The sequence below is a fragment of the Silurus aristotelis genome (assembly GCF_946808225.1).
Source record: "Silurus aristotelis genome assembly, chromosome: 4".
Classification (NCBI taxonomy): domain Eukaryota; kingdom Metazoa; phylum Chordata; class Actinopteri; order Siluriformes; family Siluridae; genus Silurus; species Silurus aristotelis.
The window spans coordinates 9865111-9886964 of NC_139577.1; the positions used below are offsets into that span (position 1 = coordinate 9865111).

The 21854-nt window shown below is 40.2% G+C and overlaps 1 protein-coding gene and 1 long non-coding RNA gene across 2 annotated transcripts in view; one reads left to right on the plus strand and one right to left on the minus strand.

The window, feature by feature from the left end:
* Positions 1 to 5326, plus strand: part of mlh1 (mutL homolog 1, colon cancer, nonpolyposis type 2 (E. coli)) — a 34157-nt gene extending 28831 nt beyond the window's left edge. The window contains exons 16-19 of the mRNA XM_083539980.1: positions 3039 to 3203; positions 4228 to 4320; positions 4411 to 4509; positions 4916 to 5326. Of these exons, the coding sequence (XP_083396106.1) occupies positions 3039 to 3203; positions 4228 to 4320; positions 4411 to 4509; positions 4916 to 5065 (507 nt within the window). The 3' untranslated portion in view covers positions 5066 to 5326. The remainder of the gene's footprint in view (positions 1 to 3038; positions 3204 to 4227; positions 4321 to 4410; positions 4510 to 4915) is intronic.
* The window catches only part of LOC310725326, a 517016-nt gene that overhangs the window by 491378 nt on the left and 3784 nt on the right, over positions 1 to 21854 (minus strand). The window lies entirely within an intron of this gene.

The window sequence follows — 21854 nt, forward strand, 5'->3', positions numbered from 1 at the left end:
ACGCAGCCTTGTACTCATCCATGTCCCCGGTGGCGAGCCCCGTGTTGTAGGCAACGGAGCGGGATCTCAGAACGTCGCAGATAGTTTTATCCCCCCACGGCTTCTGGTTGGGAAACGTTCTGATAGTGTTTTTTTGCACCGTATTATCCGCTAGTTTCCCAATGAATCCCACAACCGCTTCCATAAACATGTTGTTGTCATCAGAGCTGCGCCTGAACATGTCCCAGTCTGCGTCATCCAAAGCGTCCTGCAGAGCGGCCACCGATTGGTCAGTCCAGCACGCGACCTCCCTCTGAACCGGAGCTTCCTGTTTCAGCCTTTGTTTGTAAACAGGCATGTGGAAGATGGCGGCATGGTCCGATTTCCGATATGGTGGACGTGATTTTTAACAGTGGTCCAGTGTCCTTTCGCCCCTGGTGGGGCAGGTGATGTGCTGATGAAAGTTCGGTAGTGCGCGCTTGAGGTTGGCACTGTTAAAGTCTCCTACCACAATGAGCACAGCGTCCCGATGCTGTGTTTGGTGAAGTTATTGTCTTGTGTAAGTCCTATACTGCAGTGTTCGTGTCCGCTTGAGGTGGGATATAAACGGCACTGACTATGACCGAGCTGAATTCCTTAGGTAGATAAAAGGGCTGACATTTGATGGTCAGTAGTTCCAGGTTTGGTGTGCAGGAGCGTGAAAGAGGAACGATGCTTGCGCTGTCGCACCACTGGTTGTTCACCATCAGACACACTCCACCTCCTCTTGACTTCCCCGACTCCAGTGGTCTGTCCATGCGTTAAACCGAGAAAAACTCGGCCGGCTGGATAGCGTGGTCCTGTACCGCTGGGTTGTGGGTGGTGGACAGGTTAAAGGACGAGGTCAGACAGGAGTCTCCATGGACTATGATAGTAGGGAACAGGTTGAGAAGAGCCTGGAGAGGTGGAGGCATGTGCTGGAGAGAAAGGGAATAAAAGTCAGTAGGAGTAAGACAAAGTACATGTGTGTGAATGAGAAGAAGGGCAGTGGAGTGGTGCGGTTGCAGGGAAAAGAGGTGGTGAAGCTAGAGAAGTTTAAGTACCTGGGGTCAACAGTGCAAAGTAATGGAGAGTTTGTTAGAGAAGTGAAGAAAAGAGTGCAGGCAGGTTGAAGTGGGTGGAAAAGAGTGGCAGGAGTGATTTGCAGTAGAAGAGTATCTGCAAGAGTGAAAGGGAAAGTTTATAGGACTGTATGGTTTAGAGACAGTGGCATTGAGTAAAAGACAGGAGGTGGAGCTGGAGGTAGCAGAGCTGAAGATGTTGAGATTTTCATTGGGAATGACGAGGATGGACATGTTAAGAAGCGAGTTTATTAGAGAAACAGTGCATGTAGGACATTTTGGAGACACAGTGAGCTAGGTTAGATTGAGATCATTTAGACATGTGCAGAGGAGGGACATGGAGTATATCAGTAGGAGAATGCTTAGGATGGAGCCGCCAGGATGGAGGAAAAGATTAAGGCCAAGGAGGTTGTTTATGGATGTGGTGAGGGAAGACATGCAGGTACCGTAATTTCCAGACTATTAAGCGCACCCAAATATAAGCCGCACCGACTGAATTTGAAAAAGATTTTTATTTTGAACATAAATAAGCCGCAGGTGCCTACATTGAAACTAATGAACTTTACACAGGCTTTAATGAAAGAAAGTGTCTGTTACACGGCTTGTATCTAAACAGTAGCCTACCAAGAAAGTCTTTGTTCACTGTCTTCTTCCTTTTACAACTATTTTTCTCGGGAGTTTATCTTTCGTCGTGCGTTTAAAAATCTCCATCGGTGAAGCTTTTCTTCCGATGCCGTGCAGCTCAGAACACAGGTGAAGTGCGTTTTTCATGCCCGGTTGTTTTCAGCGTGACTAATGATTCGCTTTTCCTGTAGACAGTCCGAGTGAGCGGCAGGTCAAACGTCAGAGGAACCGCATCCATATTTATGATGTGGTGCGGCCTGATTCGGTGGGAGCGCACCCGATTTGATATAAAGAATTTCATTGGTTTACTTTTACCCGTTTCGGCAATTTCATTGGTCTAATGTTACGGGGCTCAGTTTTTTGGCTTGAAGCTTGTGAAACCGGGAAAAACCCAGGAAAAATCCATATATTAGCCGCTTTGTTGGTTTCAAAGCGTGAGAAAAACGTAGCGGCTTATAGTCCGGAAAATACGGTAGTTGGCTTGAAAGAGGCATATGTAGAGGACAGGGGTATGGAGACTGATTCATCTGCTGTGGCAAACTCCTATTAGGAGCAGCCGAAAGAAGACGACGATAACTGATTTTGGTGAAGACCCAGCCCTGTGTATGTTCTGCAAGACCCCCCTTTCTGTTTTTTTTTTTGGACTGTCCCACTTTTAGTGCAAGTAGACACAATTTTTATGTAGTAATCTCATTTAAGGTCTTCTTTAGAAGGATATCACAAAAAAATTGTTTTTATATAACGTGTGTTATATAATCTATTTCTATAATTTCTAGCATTTTATATATAATCTAAACTGTTGTATTCTTTCTGTTTGCTTTATTTTTTTGTTTTATTGTATTTGTGACTCTATGTAACTTAATGGAAAAAACTTTTTTGTAACCTCAAATGCTAACATGGGAATAAATCTACTACTAATTAATGGAACTATGGATATTATATATTACTGTGGATTAATGTTTGGGTTTTTTTACAAATCTGTTTTTGCACATGATAAGGAAACTTTTAAATTGTATTGTTGTGATGAATAAAAACATTTTTTGTGAGTTTCATAAAATAACATCAGTCACAACTGATTATTTAATTTTAAATTGCTAAAATTGATATAAGTAAAAGTAAGTCAAAATTTTGACTTACTTTTACTTATATCAATTTTAACAATTTAAAATTAAATAATCAGTTGTGACTGATGTTATTTTATGAAACTCACAAAAAATGTTTTTATTTAGTGTGGTGATTTACTGATTTTGAGGTTTCTAAGTCACTATTTGTGTCCATTAAAGTGTTTTTCCTCCTGGAGTAGAAGAGTATTGATGCAAGCTATGTTTATTACAGAATCCAGCCCCCCTGTATGATTTAGCCATCTTGGCACTGGACTGTGAGGAAAGTGGCTGGACAGAGGAGGATGGGCCTAAAGAAGGGCTGGCCCAGTATATAGTAGATTTCTTGAAAAGAAAAGCTGAAATGTTAGAAGACTATTTCTCTGTGAAGATAGACATGGTAAGAGTTTCATTCGGGGTTTTTTGCCCAATATTCTTCTCTATATATATATATATATATATATCTTCCCTTCTCTATATATAGTTCTTATAAATATTAAAATATTCTTGTTTCAGATATTGATGTTTCAGATTCATGTTGATTTAAAACTTTTTTCTTTGTTTACATTTTCACTGTATCTACTGGGTCACACAACAAAATATTTTTTTAATGTTGATTAGTTGAAGTTTTAAAGTTAGATGCAAAATGTGTATAGAGCACAAACTGAAAGATTATATAGTGAGTGTTTGGACTCTTAAGCAGTGTTATAAAGTCATATTCATAATTGTCTTGACGAGTATTTATGATTGGGCGTACCATATGTAACAATGTTTGGATCTGAATTTATCTTTTAACAGCCTGCAAACCTAGCATTAAATGCTTAGCAAATGACTTGCTAGCAGTAAATGACTTCTAAACTATTGCTAGCTAAATGTAATTGGAGCCACAACAGTGTTTGCTGATAACATTTTTTGCAATGAGGCTAACACAATATTAAAACAGAGTATAGCACCTTGTAGAAATTACACATTGTAGAAATGACTGGACACAAACTTTAAATGTTAAAAGGTTTTAATCACCATGATATGTTGTAAACAGCATTTTTTTTTTGTAAGTTTGGCGCAGTGGTGTTTTCCATAAGTAGATTAGTTTATAAATTAAGGTAGACTTTATATGCAGGTTGGCATCTGTATTAAAAATACTTTGGCTTTGTACTATTTTAACATGTATCAATTTTCATTTGTCTCGGTCAATTAAAGCATTTAGAGCAAATAAAAAACATTGAATCCAATTGAAGACAAATCTGAGTTTTTCATTTTTTAAATAGATTTTTTGTTAGGTGGTTAATGTGCATTTTCTAGTTTGGTTCCATTGGAAACTAAAAAACCATTAACTAAAAAGTCCTTGTTTGGTATGGGTAGGAGACTGCGTAAAAAGTGTAGACATTGTCTTGTGACCCTGTTATCACCTTTTTCATTTTCAGGACGGGAATCTGACTGGTCTTCCACATTTGCTGGATAACTATAGTCCTGCAATGGAGGGTCTGCCATTGTTCATCCTGCGCTTAGCCACAGAGGTCAGAGCTACTTGTTAAAATGACTAATCAACAAGTAAATGTGAAACTACACCATTGTTGTAAACAAAAACTTTTATTTTTGTAATTCAGGTGAATTGGGACAGTGAGAAGGATTGTTTTCGTGACTTCAGTAAAGAGTGCAGTTATTTCTACTCCGTAAGAAAAGAGTACATATTGGAGAAAGAAACAGTAAGCAGATGGTGCATTTCTCTTAATTTTGGGAAGACCTTTAATGCCATTTTGGTTGCTTCAAAAGAAACTTTTTCTAGCAATCTCATGAACAAATCTCTTATTATTTTGGGCTGATCTTGTATAAATGTTAAATATTTTTCCCTTTATTGGCCATCAACTAAATACATTAGGCCTTGTTTCATGTGCTGGTATGGTAGATTTGATAAATGTGTGAGGTTGCATCTGTGCAGATCAGGTCTGTGCAGATCATTAATCAACTGTACTAAAAGAGCTGCCTTTTTTTTTATATCAGTCTGCAAATTTTATTAATCAGATGTAGGTTGTTGCTATGTCAAATTTGTGTTTATTTCTTTACATGTTTCATTAATAAGTAGCATTGATGTTAAATTACATGTTCTTGTAGGAGGCAGAGAAGAGCTGGCTGTGGAAGGTTGAACACATTCTCTTCAAAGCATTGCGCTCTCTTAGCCCGCCTAAACACTTTAGTGAAGATGGCAGCATCCTCCAGATAGCAAACCTTCCTGACCTCTACAAAGTGTTTGAGAGATGCTAAAACCCACTGTAGAAACTTTATGTAACGTTTGTGCTTTGATGAAAAAAAAAAAAAAAAAGACAGGCTTCATGAGTCTGAGATCCTTATTCAGGATTATCTTTGTTTTCTTTATTTCTTCATTTTTTACCTGTATCCATCTATATTCTACTTTTATTCGTATTCTGTTGAATAAATAGATTAATATCTGTATACAAATGTTTATACATTAAATGTGCCACTTTGTAGTGTGTTTAAAACTAATAAATATTTGTATTTTTTAAATAATGTTTTTCATATTTCAATTCTATTTCCTTTTTCAGCCTTTTTTTACGCTTTTCCCAACTTTGAGGTGTGTTGCAGTCGTCGTCGTCATATATATATATATATATATATATATATATATATATATATATATATATATATATATATAAATCCAGAAATCACAATATATGATTTTTAAACTATTTATTTGTATGATACAGTTGCAAATAAGTATTTGAACACCTGTCTATCAGCTAGAATTCTGACCCTCAAAGACCTGTTAGTCAGCCTTTAAAATGTCCACCTCCACTACATTTATTATCCTAAATTAGATGCACCTGTTTGAGGTCGTTAGCTGCATAAAGACACCTGTCCACCCCATACAATCAGTAAGAATCCAACTACTAACATGGCCAAGACCATAGAGCTGTCCAAAGACACTAGAGACAAAATTTTACACCTTCACAAGGCTGGAAAGGGCTATGGGGTAATTGCCAAGCAGCTTGGTGAAAAAAGGTTCACTGTTGGAGCAATCATTAGAAAATGGAAGAAGCTAAACATGACTGTCAATCTCCCTCGGACTGGGGCTCCATGCAAGATCTCACCTCGTGGGGTCTCAATGATCCTAAAGAAGGTGAGAAATCAGCCCAGAACTACACGGGAGGAGCTGGTCAATGACCTGAAAAGAGCTGGGACCACCGTTTCCAAGGTTACTGTTGGTAATACACTAAGACGTCATGGTTTGAAATCATGCATGGCACGGAAGGTTCCCCTGCTTAAACCAGCACATGCGCAGGCACGTCTTAAGTTTGCCAATGACCATTTGGATGATCCAGAGGAGTCATGGGAGAAAGTCATGTGGTCAGATGAGACCAAAATAGAACTTTTGGGTCATAATTCCACTAAACGTGTTTGGAGGAAGAAGAATGATGAGTACCATCCCAAGAACACCATCCCTTCTGTGAAGCATGGGGTGGTAGAATCATGCTTTGGGGGTGTTTTTCTGCACATGGGACAGGGCGACTGCACTGTATTAAGGAGAGGATGACCGGGGCCATGTATTGCGAGATTTTGGGGAACAACCTCCTTCCCTCAGTTAGAGCATTGAAGATGGGTCGAGGCAGGGTCTTCCAACATGACAATGACCCGAAGCACACAGACAGGACAACCAAGGAGTGGCTCTGTAAGAAGCATATCAAGGTTCTGGCATGGCCTAGCCACTCTCAAACTCCATATTTCTCAATGACAGGCCAGAAACCTGACTGATCTGAAGAAGATCTGTGTGGAGGAGTGGGCCAAAATCCCTCCTGCAGTGTGTGCAAACCTGTGAAAAACTACAGGAAACGTTTGACCTCTGTAATTGCAAACAAAGGCTACTGTACCGAATATTAACATTGACTTTCTCAGGTGTTCAAATACTTATTTGCAGCTGTATCATACAAATAAATAGTTAAAAAATCATACATTGTGATTTCTGGATTTCTAAGTTGGAGAACTTGCAAAATAGCAGGGTGTTCAAATACTTATTTTCCTCACTGTGTATATATATATATTACACTCGCAATCAGAAATATTCAACCCCCTCACCTCAATAGAAAAAAAAAAAAATCGTGAAATAACAAACAATATTTATTGATACATATTTGAGTTATTTTGACAACAGAAGTTGACTTAACATTGAAGTTCAAATGAAAATTGTAAGTCTTGTAACACATGAGCATGTGCAGTATTATTCAATATTCAGTACCTTGTGGAGTGCCCTTTAGTTTTTATAATTTCTAACAAGCGTTTTTGATAAGTGCTGACAAGCTTCTTACACCTCTCGATTGGAATCTTTGCACATTCTTTACGTGCAAAAGCCTCTAACTCAGTGATGTTTGACGGCTTCCGTGCTGCAACTGCCTTCTTCATGTTTGACCGTGGGGATGGTATTTTTCTGGTTATAAGCCTGACCGCAAGACATACCGCTGGTCCATATGTCCAAAAAGTTCCAGTTTGGTTTCATCAGTCCATAGAACTGTCTCCCAGAACTCTATAGTTTTATCCAAATTCCTCCTGGCATATTCTAGTCGACTCCTGATGTTCCTTGAGGTCAAGAGTGAAGTGTGTCTTGGGGTCCGGCCATGAAGTCCTTGATTATTCAGTGCACGTCTTATAGTTGCCACTGAAGCACTTTTACCAGCCTTAATCATGTCATCCTGTAGCTGTCTTGCAGTCACACGGGGGTTTTTCTTAGCTGTCCTGACTAAGTTGCTAAGGGCCCTTGATGAAATTGTGAGCTTTCTTCCATGACCAGGCAGGTTTGCAGCTGTTCCATAAGTTTTAAACTTCCTTATAATGCTCCCAATGGTGTCTCTTGGAATGTTAAATCTTTTGGAAATCTTCTTATACCCAAGGCCTTTCAGATGTGATGAAATAATCTCCTCTCTTAGCTTTTGTGGAAGCTCCTTTGTCTTTCCCATGATTTTATGTATCACTAAACTCATTAAGAAGCCATCCAAAGCAGAATCCTGCACTTTGAAAAGATTTTTATTTATAAATCCTTAAAACTCTTTAGGGGTTGAATATTTCTGATTGCAAGTGTGTGTGTGTGTATGTATATATACAGTGTAATATATATATATATATATATATATATATATATATATATATATATATATATATATATATATATATATATATATATATATATATATAAAAATTACATACATACACACAGTGGGTATGGAAAGTATTCAGACCCCCTTAAATTTTCACTTTTTGTTATATTGCAGCCATTTGTAAAATCTTTTTTTTTTTTTTTTTTTTTTTTTTCTTCATTCATTCATTTTCTCCCGCTTATCCGTAATTCGGGTCGCGGGGGCAGCAGTCTAAGCAGGCCCCCGCCTTCGACTGCTGCCCAATCCTCACAGCACCGTCCCTTACGGTCCCTCCTGCAGGTGGTGAGCCCACGGGAAGGCGGCCCCACGTCACTCCGACGTCACGGACCTTGATATTTCCCTCGTAAGGGACCCCTGGAGCATAGAGGGTTGAGGGCCTTGCTCAAGGGCCCAAGAGTGGCAGCCTGGCGATACCGGGGCTTGAACCCCAGACCTTCCGATCGCCAACCCAGCGCCTTAACCGCTGGAGCCACCACTCCCCCCCCATTTGTAAAATCATTTAAGTTAATTTCTTTTCCTCATTAATGTACACATAGCACCCCATATTGACAGAAAAACACAGAATTGTTGACATTTTTGCAGATTTATAAAAAAGAAAAACTGAAATATCACATGGTCCTAAGTATTCAGACCCTTTGCTGTGACACTCATATATTTAACTCAGGTGCTATCCATTTCTTCTGATCATCCTTGAGATTGTTCTACACCTTCATTTGAGTCCAGCTGTGTTTGATTATACTGAGTGGACTTGATTAGGAAAGCCACACACCTGTCTATGTAAGACCTTACAGATCACAATGCATGTCAGAGCAAATGAGAATCATGAGGTCAAAGTAACTGCCTGAAGAGCAGAGAGACAGAATTGTGGCAAAGCACAGATCTGGCCAAGGTTACAAAAAAGTTTCTGCTGCACCTAAGGTTCCTAAGAGCACAGTGGCCTCCATAATCCTCAAATGGAAGACGTTTGGGACGATCAGAACCCTTCCTAGAGCTGGCCGTCTGGCCAAACTGAGCTATCGGGGGAGAAGAGCCTTGGTGAGAGAGGTAAAGAAGAACCCAAAGATCACTGTGGCTGAGCTCCAGAGATGGGAGAAAGTTGTAGAAAGTCAACCATCACTGCAGCTCTCCACCAGTCGGGGCTTTATGGCAGAGTGGCCCGACGGAAGCCTCTCCTCAGTGCAAGACACATGAAAGCCCGCACGGAGTTTGCTAAAAAAAATCTCCAAGATGGTGTGAAATAAGATTCTTTGGTCTGATGAGACCAAGATATAACTTTTTTACCTTAATTCTAAGCGAAAACCTTCTCCAGAGTGGTCTGGACCTCAGACTGGGCCGAAAGTTTACCTTCCAACAAGACAATGACCCTAAGCACGCAGCTAAAATAACAAAGGAGTGACTTCACAACAACTTCGTGACTGTTCTTGAAGGGCCCAGCCAGAGCCCTGATTTAAACCCAATTGAGCATCTCTGGAGAGTATGTGTACATTAATGAGGAAGAAAAATGAACTTAAATGATTTTAGCAAATGGCTGCAATATAACAAAGTATGAAAAATTTAAGGGGGTCTGAATACTTTCCGTACCCACTATATATCTTCTTCTTTCGGCTGCTCTCATTAGGGGTCGCCACAGCGGATCATCTGTCTCCATACCACCCTGTCCTTTACATCTGCCTCTTTCACAACAACTACCTCCATGTCTTCCCTCACCACATACAAAAACCTCCTCCTTGGCCTTCCTCTTTTCCTCCTTCCTGGTGGCTCCATCCTCAACATTCTTCTACCAATATAACTCATGTCCCTCCTCTGCACATGTCCAAACCATCTCAATCTCGCCTCCCTCACCTTGTCACCAAAACGTCCTACATGGGCTGTCCTTCATATAAACTCATTTCTAATCTTGTCCATCCTCGTCACTCCCAACGAAAATCTTAACAACTTCAGCTCTTCTACCTTCAGCTCCGCCTCCTGTCTTTTACTCAATGCCACTGTCTCTAATCCATACAACATTGCAGGTCTCACCACAGTCCTATAAACTTTCCCTTTCATTCTTGCAGACACCCTACTATCACAAATCACTCCTGTCACTCCCACCCACTCCACCCTGCCTGCACACTTTTCTTTACTTCCCTAACACACTCTCCATTACTTTGCACTGTTGACCCCAGGTACCTGAAATCCTCCACCTTCTCCACCTCTTCTTCCTGCATCTGCACCACTCCATTGCCCTCCCTCTCATTCACACACATGTACTCTGTCTTACTCCTACTGACCTTCATTCCCCTTCTCTCCACACATACCTCCACTGCTTCAGGCTCTTCTCAACCTGCTCACTACTCTCACCACAAATCACAATATCATCCACAAACATCATAGTCCAGGGAGACTCCTGTCTGACCTCATCCGTCAACCTGTCCATCACCACTGCAAACAGGAAAGGGCTCAGGGCAGATCCTTCATGCAGTCCAACCTTCACCTTGAACCAGTCTGTCGTCCTACTGCACACTTCACTGCTGTCACACTGTCCTCATACATGTCCTGCACCACCCTCACATACTTCTCTGACACACCTGACTTTCTCATACAATACCACAACTCCTCTCTTGGCACTAAGTCGTACGCTTTCTCTAAATACACAAACACACAATGCAATTCCTTCTGTTCTTCTCTATACTTCTCCATCAACATTCTCAAAGCAAATAAGGCATCTGTGGTGCTCTTCCTCGACATGAAACCATACTGTTGCTCACAGATGTTTACCTCATCTCTCAGCCTGGCTTCCACTACTCTTTACCATAACTTCATGGTGTGACTGATCAACTTAATTTCCCTGTAGTGACTGCAGGTCTGCATATCTCCCTTATGCTTAAAGATCTGTACCAGCACACTCCTCCATTCCTCAGGCATCTTCTTACCTTCCAGAATCTTGTTAAACAATCTGGTTAAAAACTCCACTGCCATCTCTCCTAAACATCTCCATGCTTCTACCGGTATGTCATCTGGTCCAACCGACTTTCCACTCTTCATCCTTTTAATCGCTGCTCTCACTTCCTACTTACTAATCCTATCCACTTCCTGCTTCACCAACTCCACATCATCCAACCTCTCTCTCTGATTTTCCTCATTCATCAGCTGCTCAAAATACTCCCTCCACCTTCTCAACACACTCTCCTCACTAGTCAACACATTTCCATCTCCATCCTTTATTGCTCTAACTTGCAGCACATCCTTCCCAGCTCGGTCCCTCTGCCTGGCCAATCAGTACAAATCCTTTTCTACTTCCTTAGTGTCCAACCTCTCATACAGCTCTTCATATGCCTTTTAGTTCATTCCTAGGTACACCATCTACCAATTCATCTAATTCACTCCAGAATTTTTTCTTCTCCTCCATCTCACAGCCCGCTTGCAGAGCATAGGCAAATTTATCATCATCCCTTCAACTTCCAGCTTCACGTTGATCACCCTATCAGAAACTCTCTTCTCCTCCACTACATTCTTACTGTTCTCTTCCTTCAGAATCACCCCTACACCATTTCTCTTTCCATCCACACCATGATAGAACAGTTTAAACCCACCTCCAATGTTCCTGGCCTTACTGCCTTTCCACTTGGTCTCCTGAACACACAACATATCTACCTTTCTCCTCTAAATTAAAAAAAAATTCAATTCAGTTTTTAATTGTTTAGCGCTTTTAACAATGAATATTGTCTCAAAGCAGCTTTACACAGATAATGTGGTGATTAAAAGTGAATATCTTCTTTATAAGTAAGTTTGTCCCTGATGAGCGAGCCGGTGGCGACTGTGGCAAGGAAAAACTCCCCGAGAGTGCATAAGGAAGAAACCTTGAGAGGAACCAGACTCAAGAGGGAACCCATCCTCATCTGGGTTGCACCGAATGTCCATTTATAGCAGATATACGATGTTGCGGGGTACAGTGATGATGATCAGAAGCGAAAAGTAGTCCTGAGACAATGTAGCAGACTGTTGACATTAACTACAGTCCAATCCATCCCCAAAGCGCCCGTTCTTACTCCGGAATTTCATGGAACCACCCAAGGCATTGATGAGAAACCGTCCCAAGCTGCACAGAGTGGCCTCCAGTCGAAGAGCACACTATCCAGAGGCAGACCTGGACGAAGTGGGAAGATCCACGGAGGGGAGAGGGGCAGGAACAGTGGTCACTGGAGCCTCAGGAGCAGGTTAAACTCGAGAGAGAGAGAGAGAGAGAGAGAGAGAGAGAGAGAGAGAGAGAGAGAGAGAGAGAGAGAGAGAGAGAGAGAGAGAGAGAGAGAGAGAGAGAGAGAGAGAGAGAGAGAGAGAGAGAGAGAGAGAGAGAGAGAGAGAGAGAGAGAGAGAGAGAGAGAGAGAGAGAGAGAGAGAGAAGGATATGGATTATTAGGTGTTCTTATTGATGTATGAAAGTTAATATCACTGTGCAGTTTTGGACTCCGGCAAGACTCGCTATGGCAGCATAACTAAAAAGGAGAACCAGAAGGTAACACCGACATGAGGGATCTCTGGGATAAGAGACGACCCACCACACCACTGTCAACAAACCTGAGTGAACATGTGAATGTGAGGGGACAACAGCATACAAATATCCCAGTTCACCAAACACTATATCCATGATCCCTCCAGATCTGCTCCTTTACCTAAAAAAAAAAAAAAATCTCCTGATCAAAGGCTTGACTAAATAAATACGTTTTCAACCTCGACTTGAACACTGAGACTGTGTCTGAGTCCCGAACACTGATTGGAAGGCTGTTCCATAACTGTGGGGCTTTATAAGAGAAAGATCTGCCCCTTGCTGTAGTCTTTATTATTTGAGGAACCAACAGATAGCCTGCACCTTTAGTAGATCTAAGTAGGTGTGAAGAATCATACTGGTAAAGAAGTTCACTCAGATACTGCTGTGCGAGACCGTTAAGTGCTTTATGCGTCATTAGTAGTATTTTATAATCAATGCGAGATTTGATTGGGAGCCAGTGTAGACTGATTAAAACAGGAGTGATGTGGTCATATTTCCTAGATCTAGTGAGGACTCTTGCTGCTGCATTCTAAACTCATTCGAACACCCAGACAATAAAGCATTACAGTGATTTAATCTGGAGGTAACAAAAGCATGAACTAGTTTTTATGCATCCTGTAACGACATCATATTTCTAATTTTAGCAATATTTCTAAGGTGAAAGAAGGCGATCCTGGTAATATTATTCACATGAGCCTTAAAGGAAAGACTATGGTCAATAATAACACCAAAGTCTTTGACAGCCATACATGCTGAAACAGAAACACCATCCAGAGATATTACGTAAAGGGAAAGTTTGCTTCTAGCTGCATGTGGTCTTAGTAAAAGTACTTCTGTCTTAACTAAGTTGAGCAGAAGAAAGTTATCAAGCAATCATATCTTTCCATCATATCAGCTACCACTATCATATCTCCATTTCGGCCAACAGTAGCCCAATTTCCACCGGTACCCTGTTGGCCAATGATACCTATGTGGTCGTTGGCAACCTGGGCCTCGAAGAATCCGGTTTGAAATTCTTATTTGTGATTCGCATATTCGATTTGGCACATGTTTTACGCTGGATGCCCTTACTAACGCAACCCTTTGACATTTATCGGGCTTGGGACCGGCACTAAAAGTGCACTGACTTAATGGCTGGGTCCGTAGCCACTGTATATATCAAATCAAATCAAATTTTATTTGTCACATACACATACATACACAGTATGACATGCAGTGAAATGCTTTATACCACTGTCCGGTATGAGGGAGTAGGATGGGGAAAAAAATTAAACAAGAAAATAGAAGGCAGATAAATAAAGAGTATAAACTATGTAAAATATAAAATATATAAAGATATACAGATTTATATATATATATATATAGGGAAAGGAAATATTTAAGGAAAAAGTGTATATACAAGGTATGCTTATGGATACAAGGTATGCTTATGTACAGTAAACAGTAATCACATAAGGTGGTTGATGTGATTGTCCTTAAATTGACCGTGTGCGGAGTGGTGTGGTATAAAGTGCACTGTGCTGTGCAAGTCCACAGTTACAGTGACAGTCCAGAGTTCAAAGTTTTGTAGTGCGAAAAGAAAGATATATATATATATATATATATATATATATATATATATATATATATATATACATACAGTGAGGAAAATAAGTATTTGAACACCCTGCTATTTTGCAAGTTCTCCCACTTAGAAATCATAGAGGGGTCTGAAATTGTCATTGTAGGTGCATGTCCACTGTGAGACATAAACTAAAAAATAAAATCCAGAAATCACAATGTATAATTGTTTAACTATTTATTTGTATGATACAGCTGCAAATAAGTATTTGAACACCTGAGAAAGTCAATGTAAATATTTGGTACAGTAGCCTTTGTTTGCAATTACAGAGGTCAAATGTTTCCTGTAGTTTTTCACCAGGTTTGCACACACTGCAGGAGGGATTTTGGCCCACTCCTCCACACAGATCTCTAGATCAGTCAGGTTTCTGGCCTGTCGCTGAGAAACACGGAGTTTGAGCTCCCTCCAAATATTCTCTATTGGGTTTAGGTCTGGAGACTGGCTAGGCCACGCCAGAACCTTGATATGCTTCTTACAGAGCCACTCCTTGGTTATCCTGGCTGTGTGCTTCGGGTCATTGTCATGTTGGAAGACCCAGCTTTGACCCATCTTTAATGCTCTAACTGAGGGAAGGAGGTTGTCCCCAAAATCTCGCAATACATGGCCCCGGTCATCCTCTCCTTAATACAGTGCAGTTGCCCTGTCCCATGTGCAGAAAAACACCCCCAAAGCATGATGCTACCACCCCCATGCTTCACAGTAGGGATGGTGTTCTTGTGATGGTACTCATCATTCTTCTTTTCTCCAAGCACGTTTCTCCCATGACTCCTCTGGATTATCCAAATGGTCAATGGCAAACTTAAGACGTGCCTGGACATGTGCTGGTTTAAGCAGGGGAACCTTCCGTGCCATGCATGATTTCAAACCATGATGTCTTAGTGTATTACCAACAGTAACCTTGGAAACGGTGGTCCCAGCTCTTTTCAGGTCATTGACCAGCTCCTCCCGTGTAGTTCTGGGCTGACTTCTCACCTTCCTTAGGATCATTGAGACCCCACGAGGTGAGATCTTGCACGAGGTGAGATCTAGCCCCAGTCCGAGGGAGATTGACAGTCATGTTTAGCTTCTTCCATTTTCTAATGATTGCTCCAACAGTGGACCTTTTTTCACCAAGCTGCTTGGCAATTTCCCCGTAGCCCTTTCCAGCCTTGTGGAGGTGTACAATTTTGTCTCTAGTGTCTTTGGACAGCTCTTTGGTCTTGGCCATGTTAGGTGGACAGGTGTCTTTATGCAGCTAATGACCTCAAACAGTGGAGGTGGACATTTTAAAGGCAGACTAACAGGTCTTTGAGGGTCAGAATTCTAGCTGATAGACAGGTGTTCAAATACTTATTTGCAGGTGTATTATAGATTGTCTCTCATAGTGGACATGCACCTACGATGGCATTTTCAGGACCCCCCCCCCCCCCCCCCCATGATTTCTAAGTGGGAGAACTTGCAAAATAGCAGGGTGTTCAAAAACTTATTTTCCTCACTGCCGGTGAGTGTGTGTGTGTGTGTGTGTGTGTGTGTGTGTGTGTGTGTGTGTGTGTGTGTGTATATATATATATATATATATATATATATATATATATATATATATATATATATATATATATATATATATAGTTCATGCCCCGTATCTTTTAACTAAAGCAAGACTAAACGTCTTAACTTACACGTAACTACATTAATTAGCAGGAGGGGCAGTCAGCAAAGAAATGTCCAGTAGCTAATTTAACTACAATATAGTCATCAAGCTAAACCAAAGGATAGCTGCTACATTACACCCCCCCCCCCCCCAAAAAAAAAAAAAAAACATTTTTAATTCTGAGATAAGTCTTAATTATGAAATCATTTATTTTATTTTATTTTATTTTGTGAATGCAATGCGCTTCCTCTACGGCTCTACAATTTGTGAACGATGTATCTTACATCGATGCCCCTTTATCTAATCATACACTCATCATTTTAAAATTAAAATCTTTTAAAGAATCTGAAGGTGGAAAGGGATTTTGGAAATTCAGCAATCAACTTCTTGAAGATGAACCTTTCAAATTACTGTACAGGAAATAGCAAAAGAACTATTTGTGAACAAGACAAAAAAATATAAAACCAAATGGAAAAAGTTTCGGTTTGAAACAAAGCCATAAAAAGATCTAAAGAATTAAAGTAGACCAAGAATTAAAAGGAAATTAACTTACTGAACAAATGAAATACTTGATGAGTTTAGACTCTTACAGCTGAGGAAGAGACAGAATGAACTATTATACAAATTAAACCTAATCAAATATATTCAGAATTGGCTAAGGTTCTTAGGTCTCGTGCCAAATGGCTTGAGTTATAGTTCATAGTGAAAAAAAAAAATACTAGCTATTTCTTTGCTCTAGAAAAGAGAAACTATAAAAGAAAATTATTATGCTCTCTTCTAATTAATGGTTTTCTTTGCACAGACCCTGTAGAAATCTCATGTGCTGTCTCCTCCTTTTATGAGAATCTATACAAGTCCAATTTATTAAAAATGGGTGCTTTGATGATTGTACTAAAATTAATAAGTTTGTACCAGTCATCACTGAGAAGGAGCAATCATATCATGAGGCAGATATATCACTCTCGGAAATAACTGAAGCTGTCTTCTAACTTAAAAAGTTTAAATCACCTGGTAAAGATGGTTTATCTTCTAAATTCTACAAGCACTTTTGGGATGTGATTAAAATGCACCTATTTCTAATGTTAAATGAGTGTATCAGTGAAAAAGAGATGATTGCATCAATAAAGCAGGGTGTCATTTGTTTAATTTCTAAGTCAGATAATGATCTCTAACTAATTGAAAATTGGCATTCAATCACACTTAACAAATGTTGATTATAAAATTATAGCTTTTTTCCCAATAGATTTAAAAAAGTACTTTTGATTGGATTAACACAGACATAGCATTAGACACAATTGAACATGATTCTTTATTGCAGTCTCTGTCTCGGTGACACATTTATTGATATATTCGGCGTATTCTATAATGATGTAAACAGTTCTGTCATACTACAATCTGGTACCTCAAAGAGGTTCAATTTAGAACGAGGAGTCAGGCAAGGTTGCCCAATTCCCCCCTTTCATTTTCTATTAGTGGTGGAGGTGCTGAATCGTAATATTCAGAATGATCCTATTTTTAAAGGCATCCCAGTTTTTGATAAAGAGATTAGCATCTCAGTTAGCAGATGACAGAACTTTTTTTTTCTGTCATATGCTTAATCTGTGATTAAGCTATTCTCTATAGCCTAAAGTTTTCTCACAGACTAAAGAAAGTATCTAGTATATGTAATAATTGGCTGTGAAGAGACTTGCCTATTTTTTTTTAAGAGTAATCTTGTCTAAAGCAGTAAAGTTGATCAGTCACATCATGAAGTTATGGGAAAGAGTAGTGGAAGCCAGGCTAAGAGAAGAGGTGAGCATCTGTGAGGAAGAGCACCACAGATGCATTATTTGCTTTGAGAATGTTGATAGAGAAGTATAGAGAAGGACAGAAGGAATTGCATTGTGTGTGTTGTGGATTTAGAGAAAGCGTACGACAGAGTGCCAAGAGAGGAGTTGTGGTATTGTATGAGGAAGTCAGGTGTGTCAGAGAAGTATGTGAGGGTGGTGCAGGACATGTATGAGGACAGTGTGACAGTAGTGAAGGGAAGGAAGTTCCTTCTTCTTTCCAAATGGCAACTACTTATAACAAACCAACTATAGGTGGCATACTCATCTCTAATAGAAAATGCAACAATAAACATATATATGTCAAACCATTCATAATCTAAACAAGAACGTTCCAAAAAGTACATTTTATTGGCCTTTAATAATTGATAACATAAACTGGCAAAAAAAAAAAAAAACATGGCTCATTTTATACAAATATCCGGTTCTAAGCTTTTTGGCAGGAACTTGAAAATTATTTTTTTAACATCATTCATGAATCTTTAATTTCATGGTAAAGTTTTTTTTTTTTTTCCAGCAATGGTAACAACACACTTGAGCACATTGTCAACTTTTGCATTCATTTAAAAATATGCATTTTCAAATTTATATAAATATAATTCTTTTTACAAAACTTTTTGAACTTGTTGAATCTAATAGAAAACCACAAATTTGTTATTGTCCCGACATTCAGATCTAATTTGGATTGTTTATTTATGTATTTGTTTGTTTGCAGGTTTACTCTGTCTAGTAATATTTAATCACATTTTTTGTTTTTTGCTTATACTGTATATCTTCTACTTATTTTTTGTTCTGTTAACTGTGGTTAAATGTATATTCTATGTTAAGAATGTGCTATTAATGTGTCACAGTGCTGGATAAATACTGCCCAAACTTGGAATCACTGGTAATAAACTGTAAACCGTTTTACTCACCGCGGGAATTTTCCTCATTCATTCTGACTGGAGTTTACATCCCACCGCAGGCCAACGTGAGTGATGCACTGCAAAACCTGGCAAACCAAATATCCGGCTTGGAGCAAAAACATCCAGATTCTCTTTTTATTATCCTTGGAGACTTTAACAGAGCAAAACTAACACTTGAACTTCCAAAATACAGGCAACATATTAACTGTCCGACAAGAGAGAAAAACACACTGGATCATTGCTACACCGTTCTTAAGGACGCATATCGCTCTGTACCCCGGGCAGCTTTAGGGAACTCTGATCACTGCTTGGTTCATCTTATTCCAACATACAGGCAGAAACTAAAATCTGTTAAGCCTGTAGTCAAAAAAGTGAAGAGATGGACCAGTGAGGCAAAGCAGGAACTACAAGACTTCTTTGACTGCACTGATTGGAGTGTCTTTGAGGCTGGGACTGACAGCCTGGATGAGCTAACTGACACTGTGACATTCTACATCGGTTTTTGTAATGACATGTGTGTGCCAACCAAAACCTTCTGCAAGTTCAGTAACAACAAGCCATGGTTCACAGCCAAACTGAAGGTGCCTACAGAGGGGAGGACAAAGCACTGTACAAGCAGGCCAGGAATCAACTGACAAGAGAGATCAGAATAGCCAAAAGATGCTACTCTGAAAAGCTGAAAAGCAGGTTTTCAGCTAACGACCCTGCATCAGTGTGGAAAGGCCTGCAAGATATCACAAACTACAGGAGACCACCCCTCCCCACTGAAGCAAACAAAGACCTGGCTGACGACCTCAACACCTTCTACTGCAAGTTTGAGAACAATATCTTCACACCTCTCATCCAACCCAGCCCAATGTCTGCCACCATCACACCTCTGGAAACCCCTCTTACAACTCCTCCCAGCACTCAAGTTGCGCTCACAATTTGTGAAGAGGATGTGTATCGGCTCTTTCAGAGACAGAAGACAAGGAAAGCCCCTGGCCCAGACGGTGTCTCCCCCTCCTGTCTCAAAGCATGTGCTGACCAACTAGCTCCCATCTTCACCTCTATCTTCAACAGATCACTGGAGCTGTGTGAGGTCCCCTCCTGCTTTAAACTTTCCACAATCATCCCGGTCCCCAAGAAACCCTCCATTACTGGACTGAATGACTACAGGCCTGTCTCACTGACATCTGTCGTCATGAAGACCTTTGAAAAGCTGGTATTGGCCCATCTAAAGAAGGTGACAGAACAGCTGCTGGATCCCCTACAGTTTGCATACCGAGCAAACAGATCGGTAGATGACGCAGTCAACATGGGGCTAAACTACATTCTACAACACCTTGACTGCCCAGGAACATATGCCCGGTTTCTGTTTGTTGACTTTAGTTCGGCTTTTAATACAATAATTCCAGGAATTCTCCAGTCCAAACTCCTAAACCTCACTATACACCCTGCCACCTGTCAATGGATCACCAGCTTCCTGACAGGCAGAAAACAACAGGTGAGACTGGGAAATGTTACCTCCAGTATTCGGACAGTCAGCACTGGTGCTCCTCAGGGATGTGTCCTTTCCCCACTGCTATTCCCTTTATACAAATGACTGCATATCAAGTGACCCAACTGTCAAACTCCTGAAATTTGCAGATGACACCACGCTCATCGGACTCATCCAAGATGGTGACGAGTCTGCATATGAGTAGGAGGTGAAGCAGTTGGTGTTATGGTGCAGTCAGAACAACCTTGAGCTAAACACACTCAAAACTGTGGAGATGATAGTGGACTTTAGGAAACACCCTTCAACACCACTTCCCCTCACAATATCCAACATCCCTGTGTCATCTGTGGAGAACTTCAAGTTTCTGGGCACTACCATTTCCCAAGACCTAAAATGGGAATGCAACATAAACTCGATTCTGAAAAAGGCCCAGCAGAGGATGTACTTTCTATGCCAGCTAAGGAAGTACAGTCTGCCACAGGAGCTGTTGATGCAGTTCTACATGCAGTCATTGAATCTGTCCTGTGCTCATCAATCACCATCTGGTTTGGAGCAGCAACAGAACAAGACAGAAACAGACTGCAGAAAACTGTTAAAACAGCAGAAAAAATCATTGTTGTTCCTCTGCCCACTCTCCAGGACTTGTACCAAACAAGAACCAGAAACCGGGCAGAAAAAATCATTAATGACCCTTCACACCCTGGTCACAACATCTTCCAGCTCCTCCGTTCTGGCAGGCGCTACAGAACTTTGTTCACCAAAACTGCCAGACACAGGAACAGTTTCTTTCCCCAAGCAATCAGCCTCACTAACAACTGACCATAATTATATTCCCTGCTCATATCTATAAGTACTGTACAGAACTGTCAGTCATCACATCATCTGTATATGTTGCACACACTATGGCTGCTATATACTGTACAAAGTTTTATAGTAACTCTCTAATCATACCTGACACACAATACTGTCATTTGCACTACCATGCACTCTCACACTTTATGTACATTACTGATCTGTATCCCTATTTAATACCCACACTGTCTATACTGTCTCACATTGTCTGTATTGTCTTGTATAGTCTGTTTGTGTCTTGTCTTGTCTGTTTTGTCATGTATAGTATTTATGTCTGTACTTTTGAGAGTCACTAACAGCTGGAACCAAATTCCTTGTGTGTGTCAACACACTTGGCCAATAAACCTGATTCTGATTCTGATTAAGATGTGATTAATCGTGAGAACTCATGACAATCATGCGTTTAATCACGACTAAATATTTTCATAGATTGACAGCCCTAATATTAATATGATGTAAAGTCCAGTTACCAGTGTGACACTAAAACAGGTGGTAGTAGTAGTAGTAGTAGTAATTACTACTTTTTTTTACTTAAGTACAGGTCAGAGCCTACACTTCTTTACTTCTACTTGAGTAAAAAAAGTATAGTCAGTATATCTGTACCTTTACTTAACTAAACGATTTGTGTAATTTTGACACCTCTAAAAATGATGCAATATAATGGCCCCACTCTTTTTTTCTTCTTTTCTTCTTTTTTTTTTTTTTAAACCTAAGACAAAAAATAATTGTCATTGCCATTTTACAGAATATGCCTGGGGATATACAATGAATATGTATTTTTAAAGATGGAGTAAAACAGGATTGGGATCAACAGAGAGATGAGAAAAAGTAGGAAGGAGTATGTGGAAGCAGGTGAAGAGGGATGTAGCAAAAGACAAGGAAAAGGCATATGAGGAGCTGTATGAGAAGTTGGACACTAAGGAATTAGAAAAGCATTTGAGAAGAGCCTGAAGAGGTGGAGGTTCACATTGGACAGAAGGGGTATGACAGTCAGTAGGACAGAGTACATGTGTGAATGAGAGGGAGGGCAGTGGAAGGGTGTGGTTGCAG